This window comes from Lactuca sativa, chromosome 8 (genome assembly GCF_002870075.4).
Source record: "Lactuca sativa cultivar Salinas chromosome 8, Lsat_Salinas_v11, whole genome shotgun sequence".
Classification (NCBI taxonomy): Eukaryota; Viridiplantae; Streptophyta; class Magnoliopsida; order Asterales; family Asteraceae; genus Lactuca; species Lactuca sativa.
The window spans coordinates 61,675,293-61,690,811 of NC_056630.2; the positions used below are offsets into that span (position 1 = coordinate 61,675,293).

Consider the following 15,519-nt stretch of genomic DNA (forward strand, 5'->3'; position numbering starts at 1 on the left):
ATATATCGCAACAATTGAGTATCATATAACATCTATACATACATAAATATATATATATATATATATATATATATATATATATATATATATATATATATATATATATATATATATTTGCATCCGCATAACATAGATATGAAACCCTGGAGGGCCGGCCTAATAGTGAGTAAGCTAGGGACCGACCAGGGCCCCACAACATCTTTGGGCCCAACTTTATATCCGTTAGTACGTTTATATATAGGCCCAACATCAATCCAATATAATAAATAAATAAATGTAGCCTACTTTGTAAGGCAGCTACCGTCTTTGACAGAAACACGGTTCCAACTTCCAACACATGGTTATGTGTTCGTTTTTACTAAATTTAATTTTGTTGATATTTATGCATATTTTAAAAAACTTAATACATAAGTTGTAGTTTACTTGGTAGAACTATAAAGCATTATTTCTATTCTATCCACGTCAAGTGCAAAACCTTTATTAAAATTTAACTTTATTTTTTATATATAAGCATATTTAAAAAATAATTAAACAGTCATATCTAGAAAGCAGTTTAAAGCACTTGTTTTTTTCTATGTTAAAAATAAAATACCAAAGGGAGGGGTCTGTGAAACAATTAACCATGAAAAACTGAAATTTGTAAATTGACCATGACTTCCACAGAGAGGAGCTCTGTGGAAGCCTTAAACCTCTGAGGATTTGGAAACGTGGGGAAAAAGACGAAAAAAAAAACCCGTTGGTTTACATACTTTCGTAAAAAATGTCTCTGCGGAAATGCATATGACTTTGCATAATTATGAAACCTCTGAGGATGTTTAACAAAAAAAAAAACAGTTTTTTAAAAGAAAAAGGCTAATTCCGCAGAGGGCACTATGGATCCGCAAAAAGGCCCTCTGCGGATCTGTTCTTCGTCCAAACATCTCTGAAGAACTGTTCTTCGTATGAAAATTGCAAAATTCCGGATTTTCTAGCTGTTTACTCACCATATTCGTTCCTATTTTTTTGAGATTCGATCGATCGTTTCTTTCCCGTTCCTTGTCTTCGTTCTGCAGCAGACCTCCCCCAAACTCTTCCTCCTTCCGCAGCCAACACTAAAAACCCTGTTTTCTGTTTGGTGATTTTACAAAAATACCCATGTCACCTCATTTCTTCATTGCTATTTTCAGGTTCCTCATAGGTTTAAGGCTTCCGTAGAGCCTCTCTTTGCGGAAGTCATGGCCATTTTACAAATTTCAGTTTTTCATGGCTAATTCCTTCACACACACCCTTTTATTTGGTCATTTGATGAATTTTCTCAAAAAAAACCTTCAAACACCATGGTTTCATAGGTATGTATAAATATGGTTTTATATGAACATATAAGCATTTTAAAGAACAACAAATATCAAAACCATATTTTTATATGTATATATAAATATATTAAAGAAAAACAACAAATATCAAAACCATGTTTTTATATGTATATATAAATATATTAAAGAAAAACAACAAATATCATGCATTGTACTTAATTTGTTAGAGCTTTTGTATTTTATAAAAGTGTTCACATATTAATAATTTTGTAGTCTGCTTTAAAACTTAAAGACCTTGCATCTCAATAATAACATTAAAAAAATGTAAGTTAAATTTACTAACTTGCTCATATATAAATTTGTTTCTTATAAAAAAAATTGTATCTAATTGGCCAAAAACATAAATACCTCACTCCATATTAGCAAAAAAATTATATTAAATTTAGTTCAAAATTGAAGGTCACATGAGGGTTTTGTATATTAAATTTAGTTCAAAATTGAAGGTCACATGAGGGTTTTGTATATTAAAATATTTAGCAAAGAGAAAAATACCACCTTTACATATGCTTCTCCAGATTCATCATGCAAAAGTGGTCGAGATGCAGTTCCTACAGAAACTATTCGTAGTGCCAGTGTTTCCAATGGTACATCTAGAAATATAGTAACACCCTTCTGCATATATTTCCTGACAAATTAAACGCAAACAATATAATTACCAAATTAGCAACACACTTTGCTGACAATTTATATATATATATATATATATATATATATATATATATACATGCGCTAGATGTATATATAGATACCAGTTGATAGGCTGAACAACAGCACCTCCACCCGTGGAAATCACCGATCCATGCATCGATGACAGCTTCCTCAACACCTCAGTCTTAAGGAATTAAAGTACCAAGGAATTATAAAACAAAAAGTATGATCATCAGTGCGAATACATTAATGGGAAAAAAAAGAGTTTTTCAAGGTCCGAAAAAGTTAAGAAATTTAGAGCTACTTAATAACCTCCTTCTCTCTAAAGAATTTCTCGCCATGCAATTTGAAGATGTCAGCAACTGCGATTCCCCCAACAACCTCCTCTATTAGTTTGTCACTGCACGCATTACTCAAAATATATAAAACGTGAAAAGGGATGAGATTTATCTTTAAAGTGATTAATGTAATCAGAAGTACTCTTGACACAAACCTGTCGACAAAAGAATAGCCAAGAATTTCAGATAGGATTTGGCCAACTGTTGTTTTTCCAGAGCCCATCATTCCTGAATTCATATTGTAGAGTTATGAACAATTAATGAGTTTAATTATAAATTTTCTATACATTTTGAACAAAGACAATATGTTAGCTGGAACTCACCAACAAGATATATACACCTTCCATCTAGATATGGTCCAATCTTCTCTAACTTGTTCTGCCATTTGGACAACATATATAAACTTAATTACATTGCCAATGTAATTCATTCTTCGAAACAAAAAGAGTACAAAAAAAAAACGCTAAGCTAAGACATAAGATATATATTAGATACCTTTATCATCAAATCTTCCTCAACACTAAAACATTCAAATTGGAAAGCTGAAGCTACAAGAGTTTAAATGTCAGAATTAGTTAATTACTTATAAATGCACGCAACACCTTTCATATATAGTTTCACATTAAATGGTAACCAATAAAGTTTAGCCTTCAAACATTCTCAAAATAGGATGTGAATACTTGATATGCATGCATACTTGTATAGAAGAGAGAAGTTGTTGACATAATGACATGCATCTTTCACTAAATTCGAGGCATGTCTTTACAACTTGCATATACGATAAACGTACTTCTTGTAGTCTAATATTTAGCATACAATATTTGTTTTCATCTTGTGATCATTAAATTAACCAGAAAGTATATACCCGAAGACTGCTGAGTAGAACATAAAGCTTTCGTTTCTGGTGATCCATGTCCAAACGCTGCATTTATAGGCCACAAGTGAGTCCGATTAAGCATATGAATCCTTTGAAATAGCATGTACTTTGTACAAATCCTCAAGGAATTGTTCAGTTTCAGAAATTTTAATTCTTATATGAACACTTACATGTTGTAAAGTTTAGGCTCCTAGAGATTTTGGCCTCCATTCTTTCAGTGATCAAAACAATCAAGATTGGCTTGAGTTTTTAGCATCAAACGTCAATGGAAGACCTTAGATATATATTCTTCATGTCAGAACAATAATCAGATAAGTTTGCCTGAATAAATATATTATCTAACAAAATCATTCATCTTCTTCATGCATGGAATATTTTATATAGAACTAAACAGCAAAAATGTTGGATAAATCATGAATCGGTATCATCTATGGTTTACATACTTAATCACACATTGATAGCCGACAACTATGGTACTATATATTGATATCATTAACTTTAATAATTATTTTAAAAAAAACATGGTGAGCACATTTAACACAAATTTTTAAAGGATATGAAATATAAATAGTAAAACAAGCAACAGATATATTGATACAAAGAGAGAAATTGTATAGATTAGAACCTGATTGGAACTTTGAGGTACTAATAATGGATGGAAGCGAACTCAAAATATATTAATTATACGTAGCGATATTACGTGTTTAATTTAATTACGGGAGTTTGAAGAAGGGAGATGATAAATCCACAACATTTTTTTGATAATCCACTGATTTTTAAACTTAGTTGACAATTATGCTCTTATCTATATTTAGAATGCAATTTAGTTTTTATTTTAGGCACATTGTTCATTATTAGTAGTTAATTTTCGCTTTTAATTTTTTTGTTCACAAATCATTTTTGATACTTCATTTTCACTAAGTTTTTTTTTCACTTAATTTTATCATCTATTCATTAGTACTTAATTTTTGTCCTCCCTCATTATGACACTTAGGTTTTTTGTTTGTGAGACAAAGGATGAGCCATAAACATTCTCAATTGACTAGTTGTTCATATGTTTGTTATTCAGATTTAACTAAAAACCAAACCAATTAAACCGAAAACGATTGAACCAAACTTTATTCAAGCCGGTTTTTGGTTAATAATTTGGAAGTAAAAAAAAAACCAATCAAACGGAACCGAACAAACTGATAACCAATTAAACTGAATGGATAACATCCCTAATCAAAATCAAGGAATTATTATATTTGTTTTGGTATTTGGAATTGACATAATCATACTCGTCACTGTTAAGTTTGATATTTAGAATTAACAGGGAACCGTACACAAAGAATCAAATGTTGTGAAGAGATAAGACGCAAAACTGGAAACATACACAAGGAAAAAGAATGGATGATCACTTACTGTTTGACGGCTGAATATTGCAGCGCCAAACATGTTCGATGAAGATGATTGCCGCCGAAGGAGGAAGAAGTCGTGTGTGTTTGGGATAATGATTTACTAATAATTAGACATATGACTAATATAAAAAATTAAATTACACCCTGTTATAGATGATGAAGGCATAACTGTTCGGTTCGGATTTCTCGATTTTTTGACTTCCAAAATATCAGTCGAAACCGATTCGAATAAAGTTTGGTTTGATCATTTTCGGTTTAATTAGTTTGGTTTTCAGTTAAATTTAAATAACAAGTACATGAATAACTAGTCAATTGAGAATGTTTATGGCTCATCTTCCATGCGATCAACTTGTAAGAAATAATAACAAAAGAATGATTAAACTATAAGCACAAAATAACATACAACGACATAAATAAAATAATGTTTATAGAGTTATACTTGCAATATCATTGAAACAGAGTGGCTAACAAATGTTCCTGAAAACATGTAAAACAATGACTAAACATATGCATGTAATCTACAGGAAAAAATAAATAAATACAATTATCATAATGAGGGATGACAAAAAATTAAGTATATTTGCATCATTAAAATTTCTGTGGAGAAAAAAAAACATCGTAAAAATGAAGTATTAAAATGATGTGTAAACAAAATATGAAAAGCAAAAATTAAATACTGATAACGAGACTGTGCCTAAAATGAAAATTAAATTGCATTCTAAATATAGATGTGGGCATATTTGTCAACTAAGTTTAAAAGTAAATGGATTACCAAAAAAAGACGTGGATTTATCATCTCCCTTTGAAGAATTATTATGAGTTGTACCACAAAGTCCTCCCACCAAAAATATCACTAATTGACCCAATTTGGTATGAGTTTAATGCTTCGAAACCATGATTAAGACTTAAGAGTATCCACTATGATACGTTCTTTAGAATATCATTTCCATGAAAAATGAAAAGATAGTAGGATTGAGGTTTATATGATACATATCCATCTCATTCTCCATGAATTACAATAAAATGGCCCCACCACTCGTCCAATAAGATTTACTATATTTTTATTTCAAACCCTTTCAATCATATACAATATATATTAATTTTACATCCTTTTTATTAATATATCATAAATACATAATAGAATAATAATAATAATAATTAATAAAATATATCATTAAAAAAGCTAACTAATACCTTCAAAATGAGATCAATATTGAATACGTTTTGACAATTTAATTTTTTATTATGATTTTATTTTTAGTTTGTTAAAAAACCAATACTGAATAAGTTTCATCAAAATATGTAACAAAAGTAAACTTTTTTTTTTTGGTATAATGCTTATATATAAATTATATGTTAAATGAATAAATAAGTGTGCGTGGTCTATCTATGAATTTTTGAAAGGATTTGATGTAAAAGTTTATATATATGTAATGTAGCACTATCAAGTATGATAATTTAGAAAGCTACAGACCTTAAATTACGTCCGCCATTAGAGATGTTCTATATTTGTTCTTTTTAAAGTGTTTATACGTACACAACAAATCTTAATGTTAAAAATAGCATTTGAAGTTACCATGAGAACTATCTAGATAAAACGAAGCATTTTGTTAACAGTTAAAAGTTAGAAACTCTCAAACGCTTACAAATGAAACTCTCAAACGCTTACAAATGTTTTGTGCTAAAAAACGCTCGTAATATGTGAAGGCTAGAAGTAATAACGGTTTTGATGAATTTTAAACCATTAACTAAGTTGTCTTTAAGTTGATATAACTAAGTAATAAACATTAACCACGTCAATATATATATATATATATATATATATATATATATATATATATATATATATATATATATATATAGAGAGAGAGAGAGAGAGAGAGAGAGAGAGATATCAAATTAATAAGAAGAAATTTTTTTATAAGAACGTAAGAAATTATATATATATATATATATATATATATATATATATATATATATATATATATATATTCTTTTAACGAAACAACAAAATAAAATCATTAGATAAAACAAAAATAAAAACAATTCAGAAGAAAAAAAGCACATTCATTATTCATTTTTTAGTAAACAAAAAAAAAAGTTCACTTTTATGAAATTTATAATGAATAACAACAAAATCCTCGTAAAAATAAATCATAGAGATGTTTTTCGGGATTTTTTTGTAAACAATGTTATTTTTGATTGATCTAGTGATTCATTTGTTTTGTTCACGAAAAAAATATGTAGAAAAAAAAACCTTCTAACCTTCTAACCCAAAATTTTTCTTCTTATCGGAATATATATATATATATATATATATATATATATATATATATATATATATATATATATAGAAAGAGAGAGAGAGAGAGAATTGACACATGAATAAATGTTGGAGTTGTTGGATCCTTAGCAATTAATGCTAGGATTGATCGTTGGAGTTCTTCTTTATTTATCTTTCTATTTGGATCTTTCGAGCATCTAAATGAAATTGCTAATTATATAATAACGATAAAGAATGTGAAAGAAATACTTTCGTTAATCCTTACTTGATGTGTAATATAACATAGTAATTATCTTTTTCAATTGGAAGAGATGACTGAGTGGACGAAAGCGGCGGATTGCTAATCCGTTGTACGAGTTATTCGTACCGAGGGTTCGAATCCCTCTCTTTTCGTTTTCGTTGATGACTTTCTATTTTTTCTTTCAAATTTCGCAAACCTCTTTTAAATGGTTCTTTTATTAGTTAAACGTGTGGAATATGAATATATAATATAAAATCTTAAGAAAATTGAAAATCATGCAAGAAAAACGAAAATTTTATTTTATTCTTCACATCCAGGATTAGAGCAGCCTAAACCGTGAAAACGGGGTTGTGGGAGAGCAATACAAGCGTTGTGTTGCTAGACAATTCCAGTAACAATAATTCCAGTAACAATTACATTTCTAGTTCCATTTGTAGTAAAAGCGAAAATAGTAGTCAAAACGAGGATATCACAACGAGTGATCAAACTATACCAAAAAGTTATACTCATATGGGTGTAACTCAACAATACCGGCATTTGTGGGTTCAATGCGAAAATTGTTATGGATTAAATCCTTATTAAGTAATGGCTTTTTAAGGGGGGCAGCTTACGGGCCATGCCTCTCTCTAACCTGATAACTAGTATCGCTTTCCCTCCCAGCTCTATTGGCAGGCCCTTTCTTTTGCAATACTTAAAAAAGTCTCTCATGGCCCAATTATTATTACATCGTTCTCTACCATAGAATTCGGCCTTCGGGGTCAACTCAGCGACTTCTATTAGGAAGGCGGCGCAAAGTGAATATACCTTACAAGATATATAAGTTTAGGTATCCAAATCTAACATACTACGTTATTTTTGTATCAAATATACATTGTAATTGTCCAAAGTTCTTAAAATTTAACTACTGACTTGGTTTACTTTCAATATTTTTAGAAGTTTCACAATTATCTTCCTCTTACATAAGTTTCATTTGAAACTATAATATATATATATATATATATATATATATATATATATATATATATATGTGTGTGTGTGTGTGTGTGTGTAACGCTCGGTTCCAGTTATGAAATTATTTTTATTGTGTATGATGTTTCTTTGAGGGCCACGACGTGGCGAAGAGTTTTGGGCCGCGGAGGTTTAAAGAACCACCACGACGTGGTGATTTTGCCACGATGTGGTGATGGCTGTTTTGGAAAAACCCTAAAGTTAAGGGTTGATCCCTATTTAAAGATCCTTAACCCCTCCTAGCCTCCCTCTCATCAGCCTCCATCTGTGACATTCTCAATTTCACGGCCAGAAAAGACCGATTTGTTTATGCTTTGTTTTTAAAATCAGAGTAATGTTTTAAAGAAAACGGTTGCGGAATTTGTTCCCAAAACAAGATATGATAATAACTTATCAAAACATTTATCAAAGAGAATGTATTTTCATTTAATAATAAAACCTCGGGATGACATGTTTCGATACAGACACATAAGCATAAACAGAACATACATTCATTTACACTATTGATTTACATCTCCTTTAATCTCTTAGTGCAAAGCAGCATTAATATCGATACCTGTGATACAAAGAAAATTGAGTGGGTCAGGTTTGGGAGCCTGGTGAGCATATAGGGTTTTCAACCCACAATAATACAATTATTATATTCAATCATTAAACAAACAACCCAATTACCCATCCCCATTATCTTCTTTACTCTTAAGGTTTTACCCTAAGAATCAACTATCCTTCATTCATTCATTCCTAAGGATTGAACTAAGGAATCGGCATGAAGTCCATTGCTGCCAAAGTTTATCTATCAGGTACTAAATCCATAGCTATTAGGCGCTAACTCCATAGTCACCAAGATTCACTTAACAGTAGGCGCTAACTCCATAGTCACCAAGGTTTATACAATAGGCGCTAACTCCATAGTCACCAAGGTTTATCTAACATTAGGCGCTAACTCCATAGTCACCAAGGTTTATACAATAGGCGCTAATTCCATAGTCACCAAGGTTCACTTAACAATAGGCGCTAACTCCATAGTCACCAAGGTTTACTTAACAATAGGCGCTAACTCCATAGTCACCAAGGTTTATACAATAGGCGCTAACTCCATAGTCACCAAGGTTTACTTAATAGTAGGCGCTAACTCCATAGTCGCCAAGGTTTACTTAACAGTAGGCGCTAACTCCATAGTCACCAAGGTTTACTTAACAATAGGCGCTAACTCCATAGTCGCCAAGGTTTACTTTAACATGCGCTAACTCCATATTCGCCAAGGTTTACTTTAACATGCGCTAACTCCATAGTCACCAAGGTTTACTTTAACAGGCGCTAACTCCATAGTCACCAAGGTTTATACAATAGACAATACGTCTCATAGTTGCCACTATTTCATCTACCCATGTTCTACCCAACATATTTTGTAGATATAAAATACATATATAGTTTGAATCATTTAACACCCGTATAAAAACATCAATTCCAAGCCCATCTCAAATAGACAAATAATATCTAACACATATCACGTATTTCATAACTAATACTTTATATTTATGTGTTAGAAGAAAGTAACTATACACTGACACATATAAACAACAATATATATACACATAGCACATATTTTATAAAATACTTTGTATCTATGTGTAAAATGAAAGTGAATATACACTCACATGATCAGAAGATGATCGGACAACACTACAACTTGCAGAAGTAGTATTCTTCGGTAGATCTGGAAGATCTTCACAAAAACCGGGCTCTTCGCGGGCAGAGCTTCGGCTCGGGAATTGCACTTCTCGGGATCTTTGGGCTTCGGGACTCGCTTCGGGTCTCGGGATGATACCGGGGCTTTAGGGGTACTTCTTTGCACGTAAATCGAGGTAATATGGGTGAGAGATGAGAGAATGAGCAACCAAACTCGGCTGGCCCTTCAAATCTATTTATAGGGCAAAATCTGCCCTTAACACGTCGTGGCACCTTTTTCCACGTCGTGGGCTTGGTCGTCACTGCATGCGTCATCGCAAGTTGCATCTGGGGGACTCCCGGAGGTGTCAGAAGACTGACCACATCGTGGTATCTGACAATTTTGGGGTTTTGCGCCCCGAACTTCAGAAACTCATAACTTTCGCATACGAACTCCGTTTTCGACGTTCTTTATATCGACGCGAAGGTGAGATTATGCTCTACAACTCTCCTTTAGACTCCATTGGCTAATTTTGACTTTTTTAATATATTATAATTATATTACTTATATATTATTTTTAGTAGGCCGGGACAGGAAAACTCCGTTATAAACTCATAACTCCTTCGTCTGACGTCCGTTTTCGTCCGTCTTTCCGTCGTTGCACTACTATCAGTGAGATATTTAATTCTCATTTATATTGTTTTGGATAAATATCGCTCTAACATAAATTCACTATTTACGTCGCACTGTGTCGTGCCGGTTCTGTCGCGAAACTTCGACATGTCATAACTTCTTCGTTATAACTCGGATTTCGACGTTTTTTATATATTCGGAAACCTCGTAACATAAACTAAATCTTAGTTAAGATTAATCCTTCTAAATAATCTTTCCCAAAAAAGTCATTTTTGATGCTTATCATCTCTAAATTGACTAGCCCTGATCTACGGGCGTTACAATTATCTCCCCCTTAGGATGATTACGTCCCGGAATCATCAACGAAATAGGATTCATATACTAACTCCATAAGTTATCTCTCCATCCTAAGTAATAACCTTGATGCTCAATCCTGGATCTGCTCTTCGTACTATGTTGGACTTTCAATCATAACCTTCGAGTTACAAAATAAATCCTTTTTGAGGACTCATTCTTCTTCTTAGGATAAGTACATTCCCTTATCTATTGTAACTGACCGATGGGTCGTGTTCTGATGACCTCTCATCGTAGTCGGACTCAATTGATATGACCACTAGGGTCGGAATAACAACCATCTTACTAGTCATTACCGAAACAATGGTAACGACATACTTGAATAAAACGGAATCAATTACTAGCTTCTTGGTAACCTTGCGACTTCCCATGATCCAAGCGTGAGTCATGTGCTTCCGGTAGCATAGATCTCTACTACCATTCACACCTACTCATACTCGTCTCAAGTATTGTCTCGCAGTCCCCAAGTCCTAAAATCACCAAACAATTTAACACATACGAATGTGTCTAATTAATCATAAAAATTTTCCTAGACTCTACTAGGACTTCTTCCATGCGTATCTTCTATCATCAATCATACTTCAACTCGATTGGAGATGGAAATTCTAGATTATGGGACAAATTCAAGAATTACACCAATCGTTCCATCATCCTGCCAATCGAAGGTGTACTTCAGACGTACCGTACTCCTCTAAACGTTCCGTTATTTTATCAAACATAAACTAAAGGCAAGACACCACTCTTACGATATCTTCCGATACGTGTCATTCACTATCATAAGCCTTTCATTTCCTCCATTTACTCAATTGTCTACGAGTCTTCACCATAACGTTTTGTACATCCAAGTAGATGTTCGGTGTATCGGACGAGAATTTAAGATAAGAAAGCTTTATTTACGATAGACGTATAAATCTCCTTATCACTCCGAAACGTTTACATGCTAGTTCTAATATCGTAGTCGTACGCTTACAATCCTAAACACATAAGGTTTCCAGATCCGATCGGCAACAAACCATAGATCCGAACAAAAAATATCATATATGGAAAACACATAGCATTTATCACATAAAAGCATTTTAGGCATTTTTCTAAAATATACTAGTGCTCGTGCCTAAAATATGGTAGACACTCATCTCACAATCATCGCTTAGCATTCTAAGTTTAAGTCTAGAAATCCTACAAATTCCTAGTTCGATTATACTAATGCTCTGATACCAACTGTGACATCCCCAATTTCACGGCCAGAAAAGACCGATTTGTTTATGCTTTGTTTTTAAAATCAGAGTAATGTTTTAAAGAAAACGGTTGCGGAATTTGTTCCCAAAACAAGATATGATAATAACTTATCAAAACATTTCTCAAAGAGAATGTATTTTCATTTAATAATAAAACCTCGGGATGTCATGTTTCGATACAGACACATAAGCATAAACAGAACATACATTCATTTACACTATTGATTTACATCTCCTTTAATCTCTTAGTGCAAAGCAGCATTAATATCGATACCTGTGATACAAAGAAAACTGAGTGGGTCAGGCTTGGGAGCCTGGTGAGCATATAGGGTTTTCAACCCACAATAATACAATTATTATATTCAATTATTAAACAAACAACCCAATTACCCATCCCCATTATCTTCTTTACTCTTAAGGTTTTACCCTAAGAATCAACTATCATTCATTCATTCATTCCTAAGGATTGACCTAAGGAATCAGCATGAAGTCCATTGCTGCCAAAGTTTATCTATTAGGTACTAAATCCATAGCTATCAGGCGCTAACTCCATAGTCACCAAGGTTCACTTAACAGTAGGCGCTAACTCCATAGTCACCAAGGTTTATACAATATACGCTAACTCCATAGTCACCAAGGTTTATCTAACATTAGGCGCTAACTCCATAGTCACCAAGGTTTATACAATAGGCGCTAATTCCATAGTCACCAAGATTCACTTAACAATAGGCGCTAACTCCATAGTCACCAAGGTTTACTTAACAATAGGCGCTAACTCCATAGTCACCAAGGTTTATACAATAGGCGCTAACTCCATAGTCACCAAGGTTTACTTAATAGTAGGCGCTAACTCCATAGTCACCAAGGTTTACTTAACAGTAGGCGCTAACTCCATAGTCACCAAGGTTTACTTAACAGTAGGCGCTAACTCCATAGTCACCAAGGTTTACTTAACAATAGGCGCTAACTCTATAGTCACCAAGGTTTACTTAACAATAGGCGCTAACTCCATAGTCGCCAAGGTTTACTTTAACATGCGCTAACTCCATAGTCGCCAAGGTTTACTTTAACATGCGCTAACTCCATAGTCGCCAAGGTTTACTTTAACAGACACTAACTCCATAGTCACCAAGGTTTATATAATAGGCACTACGTCTCATAGTTGCCACTATTTCATCTACCCATGTTCTACCCAACATATTTTGTAGATATAAAATACATATATAGTTTGAATCATTTAACACCCGTATAAAAACATCAATTCCAAGCCCATCTCAAATAGACAAATAATATATAACACATAACACGTATTTCATAGCTAATACTTTATATTTATGTGTTAGAAGAAAGTAACTATATACTGACACATATAAACAACAATATATATACACATAGCACGTATTTTATAAAATACTTCATATCTATGTGTAAGATGAAAGTGACTATAAACTCACATGATCAGAAGATGATCGGACAACACTACGATTTGCAGAAGTAGTATTCTTCGGTAGATCTGGAAGATCTTCACAAAAACCGGGATCCTCGCGGGCAGAGCTTCGGCTCGAGCATTGCACTTCTCGGGATCTTCGGGCTTCGGGACTCGCTTCGGGTCTCAGGATGATACCGGGGCTTCAGGGGTACTTCTTTGCACGTAGATCGAGGTAATATGGGTGAGAGATGAGAGAATGAGCAACCAAACTCGGTTGGCCCTTCAAATCTATTTATAGGGCAAAATCTGCCCTTGCCACGTCCTGGCACCTTTTTCCACGTCGTGGTTTTGGTCATCACTGCATGCGTCATCGCAAGTTGCATCTGGGGGACTCCCGGAGGTGTCAAAAGACTGGCCACGTCGTGGCACTGCTTGCCACGTCGTGGTATCTGACAATTCGCGCCTCGAACTTCAGAAACTCATAACTTTCGCATACGAACTCCGTTTTCGACGTTCTTTATATCGACACGAAGGTGAGATTATGCTCTACAACTCTCGTTTAGACTCCATTGGATAATTTTGACTTTTTTAATATATTATAATTATATTACTTATATATTATTTTTAGTAGGTCGGGACAGGAAAACTCCGTTATAAACTCATAACTCCTTCATCTGACGTCCGTTTTCGTCCGTCTTTCCGTCGTTGCACTACTATCGATGAAATCTTCAATTCTCATTTATATTGTTTTGGATAAATATCGCTCTAACGTAAATTCACTATTTACGTCGCGCTGTGTCGTGCTGGTTCTGTCGCGAAACTTCGACAAGTCATAACTTCTTCATTATAACTCGGATTTCGACGTTCTTTATATATTCGGAAACCTCATAACATAAACTAAATCTTATTTAAGATTAATCCTTCTAAATAATCTTTCCCAAAAAAGTCATTTTTGACGCTGATCGTCTCTAAATTGACTAGCCTTGATCTGCGGGCGTTACACCATCCCTCCAAATTATCCCTTGCAAACCCTAGATCCCTTGTGTTAGTTTTTGGCCTTAAAGAGTGTGTTTTTGGTGCTTGTGAAGGAAGAAGGTGGTGGAAGATCCCTTGGGGAGTTCAAAGCAAAGAAGATCCAGGAGTTTACCTTCCTCTAGCATCTTAATGAGGTATAAAGTCTTCACCTTGTTGAGTTAATGGATAGATCTATGGATTTTTGTCCTCTTTTCTTTATGTTTTGTTGCCTTGGATGGTTGAACTTCATAAAGTTTGCAACTTTATGAATCTCCAGGACCTTTGAATCATTTGACTCATGGGATCTAGCTTAGAATCGAGTTTTGAGGCCATGCATGGAATCTTGGCCTTTTTGCCCTATTTTGACCTAATAAGAGTTTATGTCATGCATTGGACATGCATGTCTGAAAAGCACCAATTTTTATGGTGTGTTTGATGTTAGAGACTCTTTTGAAGCTTTTGGTCAAGTAACCTCTTGGATTGGAAGATTATTGCTTAGGCCATGAAGTGTTTTGGATCTTATAGTTGAGATCTAAACATTTTGGAGGGTTCTATTGGATAAAGTTGGAAACTTTATCCATCTAGACCTTATTTTGGACTTGATCTCAGTTGGAGACCCTTTCAAATCAAAGAAAGTGGCTGAATGCATTAATTTGTTGAAAATCCCGTTACCACGACGTGGCAAGGCCACAACGACTTGGTGGCGGGGCGGATCACGACTGTTTTGTTGTATTCGGCACCACGATGTGGTACAAGGGTACAACGATGGGGTGGTCATCTGAGTTGACTTTTATTGACCTTTTGACTTAGTTTGATCGATAAAGGGGTATTTTGGGTATTATGGATTATATTTGAGAAGTTGTATTTGATGGTTAGGAGTCGGTTAAAGCTGAGATTCGACGTTAGGACCTCATCAGCTATTATTCAAATTGAGAGATGAGTTTTCTCACTGTATCAATGGGTTGAAGGAACCAAGGCCGTCCCATTATTTTTTTTATAGGGTACATATTACTTGTATGTTATGTGTATGAAAGACC

The 15,519-nt window shown here is 33.7% G+C and overlaps 1 protein-coding gene and 1 non-coding gene across 2 annotated transcripts; one reads left to right on the forward strand and one right to left on the reverse strand.

The window, feature by feature from the left end:
* Positions 1 to 975: 975 nt before the first annotated feature.
* Positions 976 to 3,606, reverse strand: LOC111911217 (shikimate kinase, chloroplastic). Its single transcript, XM_052766388.1, has 9 exons — positions 3,386 to 3,606; positions 3,204 to 3,260; positions 2,834 to 2,886; positions 2,662 to 2,716; positions 2,494 to 2,566; positions 2,313 to 2,400; positions 2,102 to 2,184; positions 1,848 to 1,977; positions 976 to 1,107 (listed from the first exon to the last, which is right to left on the reverse strand). Exons 1-9 carry the CDS (start codon positions 3,423 to 3,425, stop codon positions 976 to 978), a joined length of 711 nt encoding a protein of 236 aa, XP_052622348.1. The 5' UTR covers positions 3,426 to 3,606.
* A 3,598-nt stretch (positions 3,607 to 7,204) lies between these two features.
* TRNAS-GCU (transfer RNA serine (anticodon GCU)) lies at positions 7,205 to 7,292 on the forward strand. The gene has a single exon. It is a non-coding gene; the product is annotated as a tRNA-Ser (tRNA).
* Positions 7,293 to 15,519: the final 8,227 nt, after the last annotated feature.